At 43.5% G+C, this 16,670-nt stretch overlaps 1 protein-coding gene across 4 annotated transcripts; it reads left to right on the top strand.

Moving 5' to 3' along the window:
• Window positions 1-1,336: 1,336 nt before the first annotated feature.
• myca (MYC proto-oncogene, bHLH transcription factor a) lies at window positions 1,337-5,763 on the top strand. Of its 4 annotated transcripts, none has more exons than XM_086066000.1 (4): window positions 1,337-1,432; window positions 2,104-2,955; window positions 4,579-4,860; window positions 5,001-5,763. In XM_086066000.1, the coding sequence occupies exons 2-4, from the start codon at window positions 2,247-2,249 to the stop codon at window positions 5,357-5,359; spliced, it is 1,350 nt and encodes a 449-aa protein (XP_085922126.1). In that variant the 5' UTR covers window positions 1,337-1,432; window positions 2,104-2,246; the 3' UTR covers window positions 5,360-5,763. The 4 variants fall into 4 exon arrangements, with proteins under 4 accessions (XP_085922126.1, XP_085922127.1, XP_085922125.1 ...); XM_086066001.1 differs by lacking the exon at window positions 1,337-1,432 and adding an exon at window positions 1,476-1,834; XM_086065999.1 differs by lacking the exon at window positions 1,337-1,432 and having other exon boundaries at window positions 1,958-2,105; window positions 2,195-2,955; window positions 4,582-4,860.
• Window positions 5,764-16,670: the final 10,907 nt, after the last annotated feature.

Genomic DNA, 16,670 nt, shown 5'->3' with positions numbered 1-16,670 from the left:
TGTTTTTCCGCATGCATTTTATTTTTGAATTTTGGGGAAAAGACATCTTTTCCCATGGGGAAAAAAAATTATCCAATTTTTTTTGAAAAAATACATTATTTTTGGGAACATTAAAACCATGCTAAACTACATAACATTTCCAACAAGAAAATCCTCAAATCTTAATTTTTCCTTTAAAAATATTTTTTAAACAAAGCCATTTTCTCTTGTTTAAATTGACATTTTGTATTCAATTTCTTTGGGTTGTTTTTTTGTGTCACCCTGTGCCAAATGCATTTGCACAATCTTTCCCACGCAATGTCTGCATGCCAAGTATAAAAAAACCTGCTACATTTCAGGTGAGTAATAAATCAAAATGCTTCATTGATGATGCCAAGCTCAAGTCAAACATGGCAAAGCAAGTCCAGTCAAGTTGAGCTATTAAGATGATAAAGGGTGACATCTAGTGGCAGTTTGAGGTATAACATGAAGCAGAGCACAACAGATCTATATACAAAAATGGACCCTGAAAATAGCTTTCTCACTTCTCTTGTTAATGGTTGTAATTATTTCTCTGATGAGCAGTTAAAAAATAATGTGAATTAATATGGTAAGTTATCACTAATACACTAGAATAGTAGAAGCATGTATGCAAATTTTAAATATATTATTAAGGAGTTCATACAAGGATTTTTGCCTGCTTTTTTAGTGTCATTGATAAAGGTATACATTTTTTGTCTTGCTGGGTATGAACTAAAATATATGAATTGACAAAAAAAGCAGGGGGAAGGGCGCCACGTACGTTCATAAATCCATTAAATGTAATATTGTAACACTTATGACCCTTGCAAAAGATGGAATGGATTTGTCTTCGAGATCCGCAGTCAATTTCATAATTGACGTGCGGATCTCGAAGACAGGTGTTTCTTTGGCATGCCACTAGAGGGCGCCCGTATGTCACTTGTCGTACTACCACCACGCATTAAAAATCCCAAACCAGAACACTTGCCTTGGATGGAGTGGCTAATCCGCCTAGCAACACATCGTTATGATTAAATTTGATTTGATTTGACACTGCCACAGCAATATTTGAGATTTGATCATTATTGTGCTGCATCACACTCATGTGTGGCTAAAATGAGCTCAAATTCATTCATTTATATATATTAGAAACTACACCAATAAAAACGAGTTGTTCAATATAAAAGTAAAACAAATGGGTTTTTTTTATGTCTAATAAAATGTTTTACTTTTAAGGGTGGTAAAAACGGGAGGGTTGACTGAGTTATTTGCAGTAACAGCCAAATGCCTCTAGGGGGTGCTCCAAGTCCGCCAAATCTTCTTCCTGTTTTGGATTGGACGCTTCTTGTCGCCGTTTTCCAAAACTACACTTTGCACGTCTGGTTTGCGTGAATTGCTTCATTCCTGGCTGCTGCCGATTAGCGACAATAGTGTAGGTCGACATAGAAGTATTTTGTCATTTAACGCTTGCATTTCTGCATCGACATTTTGTCCTGTGCGCACGTTCGCATGTCGTTCGTTTTAAAAGCCGCCGTGTGTCTTACTTTTGTGCAAAAACGACGTTGGTGATATGATAACACACTTGGGTTTAATATTAGTGAGTGTGGCTGTAATGTGAATCAAATGATATCACTTTTCACGCTGCATTAATATGACCTGCATGCCTCCAGTCAATGGAGCCGCAACCACTCTACTATGGCCACGCCCATTTCTTCCTGCTAGTACCTGACGCACTACAAAATATAGTACTTTGAAAATGTATATTTTTACGTCAAACTTTGTGTTGAGCGTTGCGTATGGGGGACATCGGAGTGAGTTTAACGTCAATTTTAAGGTAAGTTTTTTTGTATTTTTGTGGTGGTGGTGTTGGGGGAGGGGGGAGGGGTAGTAGGCGGAGGAGGCGGCAATAAAGGGAGTAGTGACGCGGCCCCTTATAAGCCTCCGAGCCGCGGGCATAGCTGTGATTCTCAAAGTGACTCATTTCACTTGGAGCTCGCGGCTTGCTAGTTCGCTGCAACGCCGCTACACATGCGTCTTCAGCGGGTCACACGGATTTCATGTCCACGGATGACTCGTTTTCACCTTGTTTGTTTAAATCAACAGAGGTAAGACGGGGAAGTGTGAAGTCGACAACGGGCCGCTCGCGTCGTCGCCTTTTGAGTCTTAACTAACCGGCATGTTGTCGGCCGCCTAGTTTGAAGCTTCCCCACGATTCGAAGCAGAACGAACCCGGCGTTTTGGCCACCATGCCGCTCAGCTCCACTCTGGTGAGCCGGAACTACGATTACGACTACGACTCCCTCCAGCCCTACTTCTACTACGACCATTCGGAAGAGGACTTCTACCCGCAACAGCCGCAGCCCCCGGCGCCCAGCGAGGACATCTGGAAAAAGTTTGAGCTTCTCCCCACGCCGCCGCTGTCGCCGAGCCGGCGGCCGTCGCTGTCCGGCATGCCGTACCCTTCCACCGCCGACCAGCTGGAGATGGTCAGCGAGTTCCTGGGCGACGACGCCGTCAACCAGAGCATCATCTGCGACGCCGACTACTCTCAGACCTTCCTGCAGTCCATCATCATCCAGGATTGCATGTGGAGCGGATTCTCGGCCGCAGCTAAACTTAAGAAGGTGGTGTCCGAGCAGCTGGCGTCGCTGCACGCCGCCCGGAGGGACGCGGCCAGCCCCGCAGCCGCCGCAGCCGCCGCCGCCGCCGCCCCTCACTCGGCGGATGCTTCCCCGGCGTCTGCCGCCCGGGAAGCCGCCTCGGACCGCTCGGCCGCCTGGAGGCTCAACAGCAGCTACCTGCAGGATATCAACACGGCGGCGTCAGAATGCATCGACCCCTCGGTGGTCTTCCCCTACCCGGTGGCCGAGACCCCCAAGCAGGGCGGGACCCCCGGTCGGGATTTAGGGCTGGACACGCCGCCCAACAGTGGGAGCTGCAATAGCAGCGATTCTGGTAAGAAATAATTGACGACTTTATTATCATGAGGATTTTTTTTAATTTTTTGCACACAGGTTACCAAACTGAGGGGCGTGGGCCCATTTCTTTTGGCTCGTCGCAGCATTTGTCACTCATTTTAGTCTTACTGAGCAGCAATAATGATTCTGTTTTGTCATCAATTCACTTTAGTTGTTACTTGCCCGTGTACGGTAGAGGAGGTCAAATGGTTAATCCTATCCGAGTGTCAATTATGAAATTAACATGAATCGTTTGGAGCCATTAACTTAAAACTGTCCCAACCTTGGCATTTGAAGTCTCTCAACACTAAATCTTGTCCGTCTTTTCCTCTTCAGAATGCAGACTGATTATTTTTTGTGTTTAAACACTTTTCTGATAATTATTGCAAACCAAACCAGTAAATTAGTTATAAGTTTCTGCATGGTCAAAGTGAAGCAATGCCCTCTTTTTTTTTTCTTTTTTTTTTTTGTTGAATAAATTCTTGGAAATTTAGCATTTTTTATTCAGTTAATCAAAAACAAATTGACAGCTTATTTGATTTTTAAAATACTTGTTAGCAGCCCTATTTCAGTCTTTCCCTCAACTTCTTTCAACCGTGGTTCAATTTTGACTTTATGATGTACAGTGTATGTCTACATCAGGAGCATAAATGATTGATGTACTTCGCCAAGTTTGGATCATTTTAGCCACCAAACGTATGTCTTGAGAGGGGGGGGGGGGCATTTCCAGGAACATATTTTTTAATGTAGCAGTAGTTCCTAGAACGTACTTGTTGCTCCAGGAACTAAAAGAGATATGTCACTGGATCTGTCCAATGCTGCAGACCCCGCCCCAAATATTTCTGGTTGTCTCCAAAGTACCAATACCACACAGCAGGGGTCTTCTCAAAAGTATCCGCACAAGTGTGGCGCCGGTGAATATTTTGCACACCTTTTTTGCAGACTATTAAAAAATGTTTTTTATTTTTTTTAAATAGCAACCACTGGAAATAACTGCTGCTTACTTTGACTGTAGCTCAAAACCGGTGCTAGTACCATCTCGGTGGGAACAATCTAAAAGTGGGTGTGGGTGTTGTTGTTGTTGTTGTTTTTTTTAAGGGAGAGAAAAATAAATAATACTTTGGTTTGCGCTCTGAATGAGCACTGTCACCAGGTCAGTGTGAAAGGGAAAACACTGGCCTGCCAAAAGTTCCTCGTCAGGTGGAAAAGTTTGGGCAATGCCTGATTTTACAAAAATAATAATAATAATAATAATAAAAATAAAAAGTAAATAAAAATACACAGAGTCTAATTAGAAAACTAATGATGGTTAATATTTTCTCTTTTTTTTTTGAGTATTTGTATTGTGAAATACTATGTTAATGGATTCATCATGTTAAGTTAATTTATGCATATATAATTAAAAAAATGTTTTGTATAGCACACATATAAATATATTTGGTGGCTTATTGAATATTTTCAAGACTATTTTGTGTGTGACTAATCTATCCATTATAAATATTTTTAAATTGATGTTTTTTCTAAATAGCTTGAAATATTTAACGATTCAGTCGACATGCCAGGGCAGTTAGGTGCCTTGCTCATGGGCGCTAAGTTTGACATTGTTTTCTTTTTGTTGCAGAAGATGATGATGAGGAGGAGGAGGAGGATGATGACGAGGAAGAAGAAGAAGAAGAAGAGGCGGAAGTAGATGCCGGTGACGAGGTGGAGGATGAGGAGGAGATCGACGTGGTGACGGTGGAGAAGCGGCAGGCGGTGAAGCGTTGCGACCGCTCGTGCGGCGGCCCCGCCGGCCCCCTGGTGCTCAAACGCTGCCACGTCTCCACCCAGCAGCACAACTACGCCGCGCACCCACCTGCCACGCACCCGGTGGGCAAGAGGCTCAAGATGGACGCCGGCGGAGGTAGGCTCGCTTGGGAATTTTGCGCCACTGATGCTTTGCTTTGAACGGATATATATCTTCAAAAAGTCTTCAATAAAACCGTGTAAAGCATTCCAACACCCCCCCCCCCTTCCTTTCGCCCCCCCCCCCCCCCTCCTCAGCATGCGGAGGCGTGAGCCAGAGTCGCGTGCTCAAGCAGATCAGCGGCAACCGCAAGTGCTCCAGCCCGCGCTCCAGCCCGTCCGACTCGGAGGACCACGACAAGCGTCGCACTCACAACGTGCTGGAGCGCCAGCGCCGCAACGAGCTCAAGCTGAGCTTCCTGGCGCTGCGCGACCAGATCCCCGAGGTGGCCAACAACGACAAGGCGGCCAAAGTGCTGATCCTCAAGAAGGCGGCCGAGTGCGTCCGAGGCATGCAGGCCGACGAGCGCCGCCTGCTGTCGCTCAAGGAGCAGCTGAGGCGGCGGGGGCAACTCCTCGCGCACAAGCTTTCCACCTTGCGACACCAGCCCGCTTGAACGGCGCTCGGCCTCGTTCGTCTTCGTTCGTTCGTTTGTGTTTGTCGATTGTTTATGTTTTTTTTTTTTTTTACACAGGTTGTACAGTCGTTTGCATGCAAATGCAGAGAGAAAAGATGTTTGGAATCTCCTTTGATTTCGCTGTTAAAACTGCCTCAAGTGAAGTTAGGGGTGGGTTCAGATATATTTAAAGTTTATTTTTGTTAAGAAAACATGGGGCCACGGTTTTACAGTGGAGGCCCAAATTAAAATGTGAAATTTTAATGTTTTTGTATATAATTAATATTTCCTAAGAAAATTTATTTTTGGATCTCAATTGTCTGGATTTTCAGACCTGGTGTTTTGTTTTTTTGCATTCTGTTCCCGGTTCCCCTTTTTGAAATATAAAAACGTTTCTTCTCAGATTTTCTGCCTGCTTTCTTACCTCACGCCGACTTTCACAACATGACAAATATGACGACGTTGTCCGGTAGAACACACGGCCAGAAGGCCTCGCACGTTGCTCAGCCAACATTTTCAAATTGAACATTCACTCGCATGATTTCTGTGCTGTCAGCTGTTTAGTTTTTTTAAAATTATTATTACGTGATTGTCATTCCCAATTGTTTGAGACAATCAAATCTCTCCACTATGGAAGTTGTTATTCGTGAAGTAAAACTGTCGAAACTTGAGGTGACACAAACTTTTTGGAATCTATTATCCTATCGATTATTCCTTTATTGAATTGTTTCAAAGCACTGCAGTCTCAAAATTGCCCGTAATATACGCAATTATTAAAAAAAAAAAGTGTGGTGCGTAAGCTGGTACTGTAATTTAAAACACATACACACACAATCAGCATAGTTAAAATCACAAATTGAAGTTTCACTATAAAACCTAGCAACCAATAATTACTACCTGAGCACAGCACATATTTTAGTTACATTGTTGCTAGGCAAATTACACGCAAGCTCCATCGTAACTGCTCTAAACATCCATCCATCCATGATCAGTCATTATTTGGTTTTATTCCAAAAAAAAATTCTGTTTTAAATTAAATTGCAAAGCTGCTTTTTCCTGGCGGTGTCGTATGTTTAAACGCTTGTTGCTAGGCAGAGCTCACACATGCTCCATTGTAACTGTACCCTATCCTAAAGAAAACAATTATATCAGAACGCCTAATTATTTTGTTGGCGTTTTATTCGCGCACAAAAGTAAATGAGTAGATTAACACATTTTTTTGTTGTTGTTGACGCGAGAGCGATGATGCTAGCCACGCCCACTTGTCTTGTAGACTGGCTAACTAGCAGGAAGTTGGACAGTCGTTGAAATGTATAAACACATAGACCAATATCTCCCAATAATATACACATATTTTATACCTAAAATGTTATCTGTGAAAAGGCAGAATTGATTTTGTGCAATCGTGTGAGTGCATGTTAACGTTATTCAATTGGCTACCCTGCTCGAGCCCAGTGCGCGTGTCCGTGACGTCACGTGAATCGCCCCGCCCCTCTTGGGTCTGCACTGCTGGCATGGACGCACGAATGCACGTTGAAGTCAGGTGGAGATTGTTTATTTTTGTCCGCTAAACAACCAAAAAGAGGACTATTCATCATGTTTTTGGTGTCTTGTTGAAGACAAGATGACGGTAAGAGTGGCTCTAAATATTTGATTTAATCGTGGACTCAGTATATGTGACGTTTAAGAGACTTCATGGTTGTGTTTTGGTCACGTTTTATGGCGTCTAAAATGTTTCTTCTCTTGTGTTTTACTGCTTGAGTCACCGGAGGCTTGTATTGTTTTTTTTTAATGGAGCTCACGCAGGGCTGCTTCGGCGACACACAATGTCAAATGTCTTTTTAATACATGCCAATGTAAAGCAGTTTTGTTGCGTGTTTAAGCACAAATCGTTCATAATGACGAACGTTACACACACAACATGGCTGACAGAACGAAGCATGCATTATTGTTGTGCTTTTCTTGTGTGTTTTTTGTTGGTAATGTTGTGTTACTTGCCTGTCAATAATGTTGTGTTGGCGTTTGATGTCATTTGGGGACAAAAAGTCACTTTACACGGAGGCGGGAATCACATAGTAACCGGTTGAATGCTAAAATAAGCGTGACATTGAAATTCTTAATAGTTTCGGTGTCTTAATTTCGGCGTATATGGCCTTGAGGATTTTTTTTGTGGGTCGACCCACTCATTATAGACATGCTGTTGTTTGACCTTTCCCAAACCTCTTTGGGATCCTGGAAAACCCCTATAATCCCTAAAATGGCCACTTCAAACCCAAATTGGGAGGCTTCCTTTGTTTTTTGGGGGGTATGGAAGGATTTTTGAGAATTTTTTTGTGGGTCTATTAATGATAAACATATCTACCAAATTCCTTGTTACTAAGTGAAACTGGATTTTGGGGCAGATTGTTTTTAAAGGGCCGATGAAAATGGCCGAAATCTTCCCAAATCGCTACATCAAACCAAAATGGTCATCAGTTCTTGATTCTTTTTTTTGTGTTTACTTATGATGGCAAATGTCTTGTTTTTAAGTGTAAGTGGCTTAGTGGGCTGAATTTCCTAAAATGGGAGCTTCAAACAAAAGCGGCCAACTTGGTGTGTGTCTGTTTTCAGGTGTGATTTTGTGGTGGAAACCTGCTTGATAAATGTCAATTCATCTTCTGACAGTGTTACATGATCTTTTTCCTGGACATTTTTCTGACTCAAAAAAGAGTCAGAACCGACCCATTTCCCCCCCCTCCTTTTTGGCATTGTATTGTCTTTTCTGGGAATATTTCAAAGTGTCTTCCAGATGTGCCGTGTGTGTGTGATTTTCCCCGTCCGGAATCGATGACGCAGCCCCTTTTTAGTCGTCTCATCGTCAACACGAGTGTGTTGTTTCATTCCTTTGACGTTATTCCCGATCTGTGGCCGCGCTCGCGGTGCTGCTGAGAAATTTGGGCCATTGATGAAACGTGAAACGCGTGCGTGTCACTCGTTTCAGTCATCGGCTTGATCGTAAAAGCAAAGGCCGACGGCACGCTTGTTATGTAACAACGTCAGGCGTGCCACGGAATGATGTCATCAGCCGACCATCTGCTTTTTTTTTTTAGAATGAACTAAAAGCAAGACGCGTTCACATTACATGTCACACCAAGTTTAATCTGAATCAGATTTTATTTTTTTCTGTTTTAAAAAACTTTAAAAAACATCTTATTGTTCAGACTGACAGTTTAAAAAGTTCTGACACATTTAAACAAGCTGTCAAACTAAGAGGAATCTGGTTCTGATCCAGTTTGCATATTTGGAAGCAATTTAGAGTCAACCTTACTGAATAGTTTTCATCACTGAGATGTTTTTGCTCTAGTAAAGTTGACCAGAATTCAACAAAACTCATTTTTATGCAAGGTCAGAAGTTTCATCGTCACACTAGACTCGATCCATCAACTGCAAATATTTAGATAAAAGTAGAAAAACTCAGAGATAGAAAACAAAATATACCATAATAAAATCGTTGAAGTAAAAAAAAAAAAAATCCCCAAAACAACATGCAGGTAAAATAAAATAAAATCATCACAGTCTGATATTTATCTAAATTTATTTATTTATTCTTAAATCCGAAGAATGGCCATAAAATCTTTTGTTTTGATCTTGAAAGAAAACCCCGGGTGATATATTCTTTTCATTGCTGCATCACAACAATAAAATAAAAAGGCATTGTTTAGTAAAATCAGTGCAGTTGAAAATAAGTTCCAAAATATTTGTCATGTTTAGGATTAAAACAATTTTTTGATGATAGTACAAAAAAAGAAAGTTTTTACTCTGAAAAGTAAGAAAAATGATCACGATCTGGATGAAAACAAAACAAAATGGAGGTATCTGCTTTTCATGGTAGAATTCTTACCAAAAAAGAAAATATAACATCAGTGAAGTTGACAGAGATTTTTCTCCAAATTTTGTGGGATTTTTAGCCTAGAAAAAAATTGTCCCATTCATGCCGCGTACGCAGATTCCCGAGCAACCTTCAGCTAGCTCGTTGTGGCCGCTAAGCTAAGAGTGTCTCGCAACGAGTTCGAGAACGACGACAGGAGAATTGTTTGCACTGGCCGGCGCTGGTGTGAATGATTGTGCCGCTGCGACGCGGCGTGTTCTTCTTCTGCCAGCGGTTCACACAGCGCGTTGTTATCTTTTTGTGTGTCGGGCCCTCCTCTGCTTAATCTCTTTGGCCCCCGGCCAAGTCCAAATGCACACATCGCTGCTTTTCACACAGACAGCCGCGTCAGCACTGTTGCGCTACCGGCGACCCGGCCCGGCCCGGCCCCTCTCTGCCTCGCCGACGTCTCCCTGGGGGAGGTTGACTTTTAGCATTTAGCTTGTTGCTGTCTTAAGAGTCACAATGTTGTTTTTCATGTATGAAACTCAAAAGTGTCCAAAATGGAACATTTTTGTTTTGAAACATTTCGGGGCCAATTCCAGGGCTGTCACTTGGACCAACTCCAACCAATGAGAAGCAGATTTGCCAGACAGCGAGGCGAGAATAAAGTGCCACGCTTTTTTTTTTTTTTGCCTGCGGTCGCTAACGTTAGCCTAGCATGGCGTCAAAAGTTTGACGATCGATTCAAGGAATCGCCACAAAAAAACGGCGGCTCGAGGTCATGTTGATCAATGCTTGAAGGGAACCATGAGATTGCCCCGCCCACAAAGCAGCACGTGAACTGAGTCTAACCCCCGTTAAGTCGATTAATCTGCGAAAATCCCTTACAAGCAAATCATCACCAGACTGGATTGCTGGTCTGCGCTGACATTTTTGCCACCAATCGGTATCGCCGCGCTTGAGCTTTTTCTTCTTCTTCTGCAGCGGCGGTCTTGAAGAAGCGCCGTTGTTTGTCTGCCGGAATGAAAAGGCTCATTCCGGAGCTGCACCTGTCCGACGCAGCGGCGTACGCCTTTGCTGCACTTTTACGTCTTGAATTTACAGCCCCCAGCTGGAGGGGCGACCTTTCACTCGCCCTCCGTCGGTGGGGGCTTCGTGGCAGCTGGGACGACTTCACTGGCTCCTTGTGTGAAAAAGCCACCGAGGCGAGGCTTTTCTCTCCGCGCCTCGAACCCGATAGCAGCCCCATTTGACACGCCGCCGCCGCCGCCGGCTTCAGCTGTCAGTTTCCATCTCATTCAGAGAAAAGAAAGTCCGTTCGCGTCGCCCTGGCGGTTGTTGCGTTCTGGCCTCGTCGGGCTTCTCGTTCACGCCGTTGAAAAGGAGGCGCAGGAAGAAGCCACTTCAAGGTCGCCGGCGTTTTTCCCCCAAAAATGCAACCTAACATTCTCATTAGGCTAACAGCTGTGTGGAGACAAAACATGAGGAAAAAGCAGAGGTGGCAAAAGTATTTACACTACACAAATGATCTACTGTAAAATGGCTGAAACACCGATATGTTTTTTTCAGGGCCAATACCGATACCAATTATTACTAGTCAAACAGACAGAAAACCGATACCTGGAGCCGATATTTAATTTCAGTTAAAGGGAAAAAAATCTTGGCTTAAAAAAAAAAGTAAAAATATAAATTCCAACTCTTAACTTTGTTGGAATGCTTTGAAGCATGTTTATTGAACAACCTTTTAGATTTGCAAAATGTCAAAAACTATTTTTTTTTAAATCACAATCGTCATATGTTTTAAAATTCTAGCAAAAACTTTAGGGAGCTCCCAGGGTCATAAGTAAGTCTTGAAAATGAAATTAAAACCTAAAAAAGTAAATGTCATAGCTCCCTATCGTTTTCTGCAATAAATACATTCTTCCAAGTTTCAAAATAACTAAAATGTTAAACTTTCAGGTATCTTTGTTTTACTTTCAAACAAAACAAAAAAAAAGATGCAGAGAGTTCCTCGGGTCAGCAGCGTATCTTATAAAGCTAACTGAAAATCGAAACATATTGTTTCCTGCAACTCTGCAAGGTCAACACAGTTTTATATGGATCTATTATCGGCCATCAGAAAAAAAAAAAAAAGGCGATAATCAACTAAAGATTAGTTTGATAATCAATTAATCTGTCTATTAGTTTTCAAATTAAATGATGGATCAGATATAAAAAAAAACAACCTGTCCCTTTTTTCTGATTTGGTCGTAACAGCCATTACGACGGGTCATTGCTGCTGTCGGAAATCCAGATGGCTAATGAGCTCTGGAGGAGGTCGCGACCTCGACGAAGTGACGAGCTGCAGCGAGTGCCTCTGCGTTACGGCTCGCTCGGCGCCGCGCTAGCGTTTAGCCGCACGCACGCACGTCGACTTTGTCAGACGCAGCAGCTGATCACGTAAACCTCATTTAATGAAAAGTTCATTTATTAGTTAATGGCTGATTTATTATCAAATGTTGTGAAAGATCGCTAGCTAGCTAGCTAGCTGGGCTAGCTAAGGGCTGACAAAGTATGCTGGAAGTTGAACGTCCTTGGCGGAGCAAATCCAAAGTTTGTCCAATTTTGTCACATGACATGATGTTGGCGGTTCATTTGTCTCCTCAAGCGCTATCAAGTGACTCATAGAACCCCCCACCCCCCCTCAAAGTCCCTCCGAAATGTTTCATGCTTGACTACCGCCCTCCTGCCGCTCACTGCTATGAATACCCCCCCCCCCCCCAAAAAAAGTGTCCCCGTCATACTATCAGCGAGTATCGGGTGGTCCGGCTCCTCTTCCTCCGGTGCCGCAAATAGGCGGATGAGGTCACGTGAGTGATGCATTGTGGGCACTCTGCCAGCTGGGTCGCCATGTTACCGGCCCAGCCCCGACACTCGTATCGTTTGACGCCCCCCCTCCCACCGCCTCCTGTCACATGTGGAGGAGTTTTTTTCTTCTTTTTTTTTAGTCTGCAAATCTGAAATAAAATCATGAAAGTCGTGTCTTTACTTGTATCCAAATCTGTTGTTGATGATGAACAAATGGGAAAATAGAAATTAATTAATTAATACATTTTTAGGAAGACATTTTGAAGAAGTAAAGATAAACTACCAATAAGTGTTCTCTACGAAAATCTAATCTCTAGAAAATATAATAAAATATTTTAAAAAAGGGACGGTAAGAGATCGTTACTTACGAAGGCAGCTGATTGGCCGCCCTCTTGTGGCAATTTTCCAACCAGGAACTAGAAATGAGAAGAATAGAAAATTGCCATAAACTTCATGCAATTTTAAGGAAAAATTGGGTCGTATAGGCATTTCTTGTGTGCGTGTTATTAGAAGCCATTAGCAGAAATAGAGTCGCAGTCACATGTGACAAACGCTACTCAAAAGGTGAGCGGTGACATCATCAAGGGAGAGTCCACATGTCGTCCATTTTGATTGGCAGGTGACGCGCGAAATGAAGCCTGAACTTGTCCTTTTGTTTTTTTGTCTTGTTTTCAGGTTTTGGGGGCGACTGGATGCAAAGCAGCGGCGGCACGCGTGGGGACTTTTCACCGCCGTCTGCGTGGAACGTGCGCACTCTCACATGCGTAGGCTGCCTGATTTTTTTTTTTTTGTGTGTGTGTGTCTTTTTTTCTTCCTGTCTTTTAATAGTCGCTACTTCCCTCTTTCTTGGAGAGGACTCGCTGGCACCCCGAATTGGCCCCACAGTGCACCGAGTTTGCGGTTTGGACGTGGCCAAGTGTTACAACTGTCACGCTGCGCTTCTTAAAGAGACAGCGGCCATTTCTCAGTTGTTGCTTGCTGCCGCAATTTTTTTGGAGCTCTTTCACTTCCGTGCCTGCTAAGATTGATTGGACTCGTTTGTTATTTTACGGCGGGTAAGAGTGAAGTAATGCAAACCATTCTATATGGCTATCTTCGTGTATTAAATGTTTTATAATTGAATTTAAAAACTAAGGTGCAACTTATCTATTTGTCTCTGATCATCGTCTGTTGTTCAGGGAGGATCGGAAATCACCGTTTTCCAAACAAATGTTTAAAGGTTAAGTCAACCCCCAATTTTTTGGGAGACAATAATATGTATCTATGCAGCCCCACTAGTCTAAATATGGTATTCTCGTTAATATTGTGTGAGTGGAATATGAGTTAAGAAGCAAAATCCAGCCGTTTTAAGCCATCTCAGGGGGCGGCCATTTTGCCTTTTTCTGTCGACTGAAGATGACATCACACTTGCTCAGGTCTCGGGCAACAACCAATCACAGCGCAGCTTGAGAAAACCGGTGAGCTCTGATTGATTGTTGCCTGAGCCCCGAGTAACCGTGATGTCATCTTCAGTTGTAAAATGGCCGCCCCCTGAGATGGATAAAAACGGCGGGATTTTGTTTCGCAACCCATTTTCCACAAATGTAATATTAATCAGAATGTCATGTTTAGACTCGTGGGGTCACATATAACAAATTCTTGCCAATAAATGTTTACGGTTGACTTCCACTTTAATAGTCCTAAAAATCTGTCGTGCCTGCGTTGCCTTCAGGGACAACCTAACTTCAGTTTTCTAATGGGATTGCTCCAATTTTTTTTCATAATTGTAAAACAATGACAGCTGTGCAAATGATGTGGAGAGTCGTAATTTACACTTCAAATAAATCCTCTTTTTTTTTTCATAACCGGGCACTTCATCATAGTTACATGAATTAGAAATAATACAAGCATGAAAATACAGTACAATAAAATAAGAAAAATTGCCAACTCCCTCTTGAAGTTCTGTTTTGGTTCATTACAATGTAAACCCCCCCCCATGTCGTAAACGAAACTTGTTCTCGTTCCGACTTGACAGCAGGAAGTGCATCGATGAAACCATCAACATTTCCTCTCATCTTCTCTGCCCCCTCCCCTTCCTGCTCACTCTACCCCCCCCCCCCCCCCGACCTCCCCCAAGGCAACGTCTTCATTCACAAATGCGCTACTACGAGTTTGCCGCGTTGAAATGGCAAGCTGCAGGCGCGCTTCCTGATTGAGTTACCGCCGCGCGCAGTCAGGGCAGCGGGCGAGGTTACTGAGGGCGTTTTGGGGGTGCAAGTGTGTGTGTGTGTGCGCGCGTGTAAAAATAGCAGCCAACCATTTTAAGTCGGAGCGTGTCCTCGTCAGCAAATCTTCAATTAAACTAACTGCTCACATTGCCAGTCATTTAATCTCTTTTATCTTGGGGGTCTGGCATGTACTAAAACGTTTATATGGAGTATGCGTGCACACGCCTGCACGTGCTTCTTCTTCTTCTTCTTCTTCTTATCTGCTCGTCGGGTAACGCAAGACAGCTGCTCTCGCTACACTCGCTTCACATACGCTAACTCCCTGCAGCAGGTGAGCAGCTGGCCTCGTCTTCCCAAGTTTTTTTTTTTTTCTTTTTTTTTTTTTATAAAGACAAAAATGATTGGTTGGAGGTCTCGGTTCACACGCCCTCTTCGCCAGAGCCAAACAGCGACGCGGCTTGCCACACACACACACAAGCTCGCACACACACGTGGGAAAAGAGCTTTCCAGGAATCGGCTTTCCCCGCAGCCCAACGTACGGCACGGTTCACGGTTGCTACGAAATACGTCAGCTGCGGCACCGGATATGTAGCGTAAGAAATAGCAGATGTGTCCCAAATGAGGAATTCTGATACGCGGGAAGTGGAGATGTCAAAAAGTAAACGTTATTTATAGACACAAGTGAATGTGAATGGCAGCAAAAATTGTTAACAGTCTTGTTTGTAGTAAAACTAAAAGTGTAATAAATGCTAATTGTATACAGCAGTGCTTGTCAGTTTTTGTTACGCCACAGATGAAGAAAATATTTTGCACCCCCCCCCCCCCAACTCTTTGCTGCGACAATGAATAGCATCATTTGTCCAAAAAATTGTTGTAAGTACGCCTCTGCAGATGAGTTAATACTTTAACAATGAGCATGCCAGTGCCACCAACTGGAGTGGATGTGCAATTACACTTTGCTGTACTATTATTCGAGTACAAAAAAAAAGAAAAGAATATGAACAAATGTCAGCAAAAAAAAGTTGGCAGTATGGAGCAAAAAAAATGAAAGATATGGGGAAAGTCAAGCCAAAAATGTTTATTTGCAATAATGTGTTTTTTTCACGGTGCCTTAGGGCGGGCCCAGGTAACGACCAATCACGGATCAACTGTTTTCTGGGTTTGGTCATGTGACATTTGCAAGCTGAGTCCAGAGCAACTGTGATGTCATTTTCAGTCGACAGAAAGTGGCAAAATGGCCGCCCACCTGAGATGGATCCCGATGGGGTTGTCAAGTCGCTATCTGTGACCCCTGCACGATCTGAAGCAATCTGAGGTGCGCATGCGCGGCAGGTCGGCCATCTTGTCTCGCTAACCTACGGCAAGCGCAAAAGGGCAAAACATGTACAAGTACGTACAATCAATCGGCGGTACGCATTCGTAAAATTGAAACAATATACAACACTTTGATATTGTCTTGCTCCAGATAGATGTTTTTGTCCTCGTGTGGTTGCCGTAGGTTAGCGCCTCAGATCGTGCAGGGGTCACAGATTGCGCCTTGACAGGGTTTTTTTCCCTGCTTAATTCAATGTCACTCAGAATTTACACTGGATGGGGCGCATATTGTCACGAACATTTTTCAATTGACTTCCCTTTTAACAAATATTTCACATGTGACTAAGAAACTGCCGTATTGCGCCGCACAGACAGAAACACAACGTTATATTTTCGCCGTCCGTACATGTTTATACGGTCTGACGTTTTACTCTGAAAGCCGTCTGGCGAAAAGCAGACTCGGCCGGCCGCCCTTTGACAGCATTCCAAGCAGGAAGAATGAGAGATTCCGGCCTCACTGGAAAGCTCATCGCTCAGCAATGCGAGTTTTGCGCAGCCCACGCGCGAAGTGTGTAAATCCATCCGTGGCGCCGATCAGATCCTCGCGCGTCCAATCGGCATCGTTTCAGGACGAACGTCGGAATGAAAAGTGTCACGATGGCCCAGCGAAGTCGTCAGCCAGATTGCGTGTTGAACAAAAAGGGCGCTTTGAAGACAAGAAGGCCGTGACACATTCGAAGACAGGAAGTGTGGCCTTATATGGACATATGCACGTTTAAGAAAGGAGATGAAAATTCAAGATGACCGCATTTGGGCTGTTTCGCACGTCTGATTTGGCGGAACAATCCCAAGTCCAGTTTGTAGAAAAGATCGGAAGCTCGATCGCTATAACATCATTTCCCAACATGTCATACGTCCTAATGACATTCCAACAGTGGAATGTGCGGTTCCGTCTGTTTGCAGCTCTTCCGGCCTGCTTTAGCACACAAAGACGACTTTTATTCAGGCACCTAACTCGTGAAATAATCATTTTTAACCCCACGGGCATGCCTTAAAATAAGTTATTTTTTTACATTGGCTGCAGGGCGCCCT

Source organism: Leptonotus elevatus, chromosome 21, assembly GCF_054856555.1.
Source record: "Leptonotus elevatus isolate MCC_2025b chromosome 21, RoL_Lele_1.0, whole genome shotgun sequence".
In the NCBI taxonomy this organism is placed as follows: Eukaryota; Metazoa; Chordata; class Actinopteri; order Syngnathiformes; family Syngnathidae; genus Leptonotus; species Leptonotus elevatus.
The sequence above is the reverse complement of the archived record's forward strand: the minus strand, read 5'-3'. Positions and strand labels throughout refer to the sequence as shown.

Excerpts from the sequence above, each read along its gene's own strand:
- myca (XM_086065998.1), top strand. The coding sequence starts at position 2,029 with ATGCGTCTTCAGCGGGTCACACGGATTTCATGTCCACGGATGACTCGT. Across the intron at positions 2,106-2,194 it reads GTTTGTTTAAATCAACAGAG|TTTGAAGCTTCCCCACGATT; the intron begins GTAAGACGGGGA and ends TCGGCCGCCTAG. Across the intron at positions 2,956-4,578 it reads CTGCAATAGCAGCGATTCTG|AAGATGATGATGAGGAGGAG; the intron begins GTAAGAAATAAT and ends TTTTTGTTGCAG.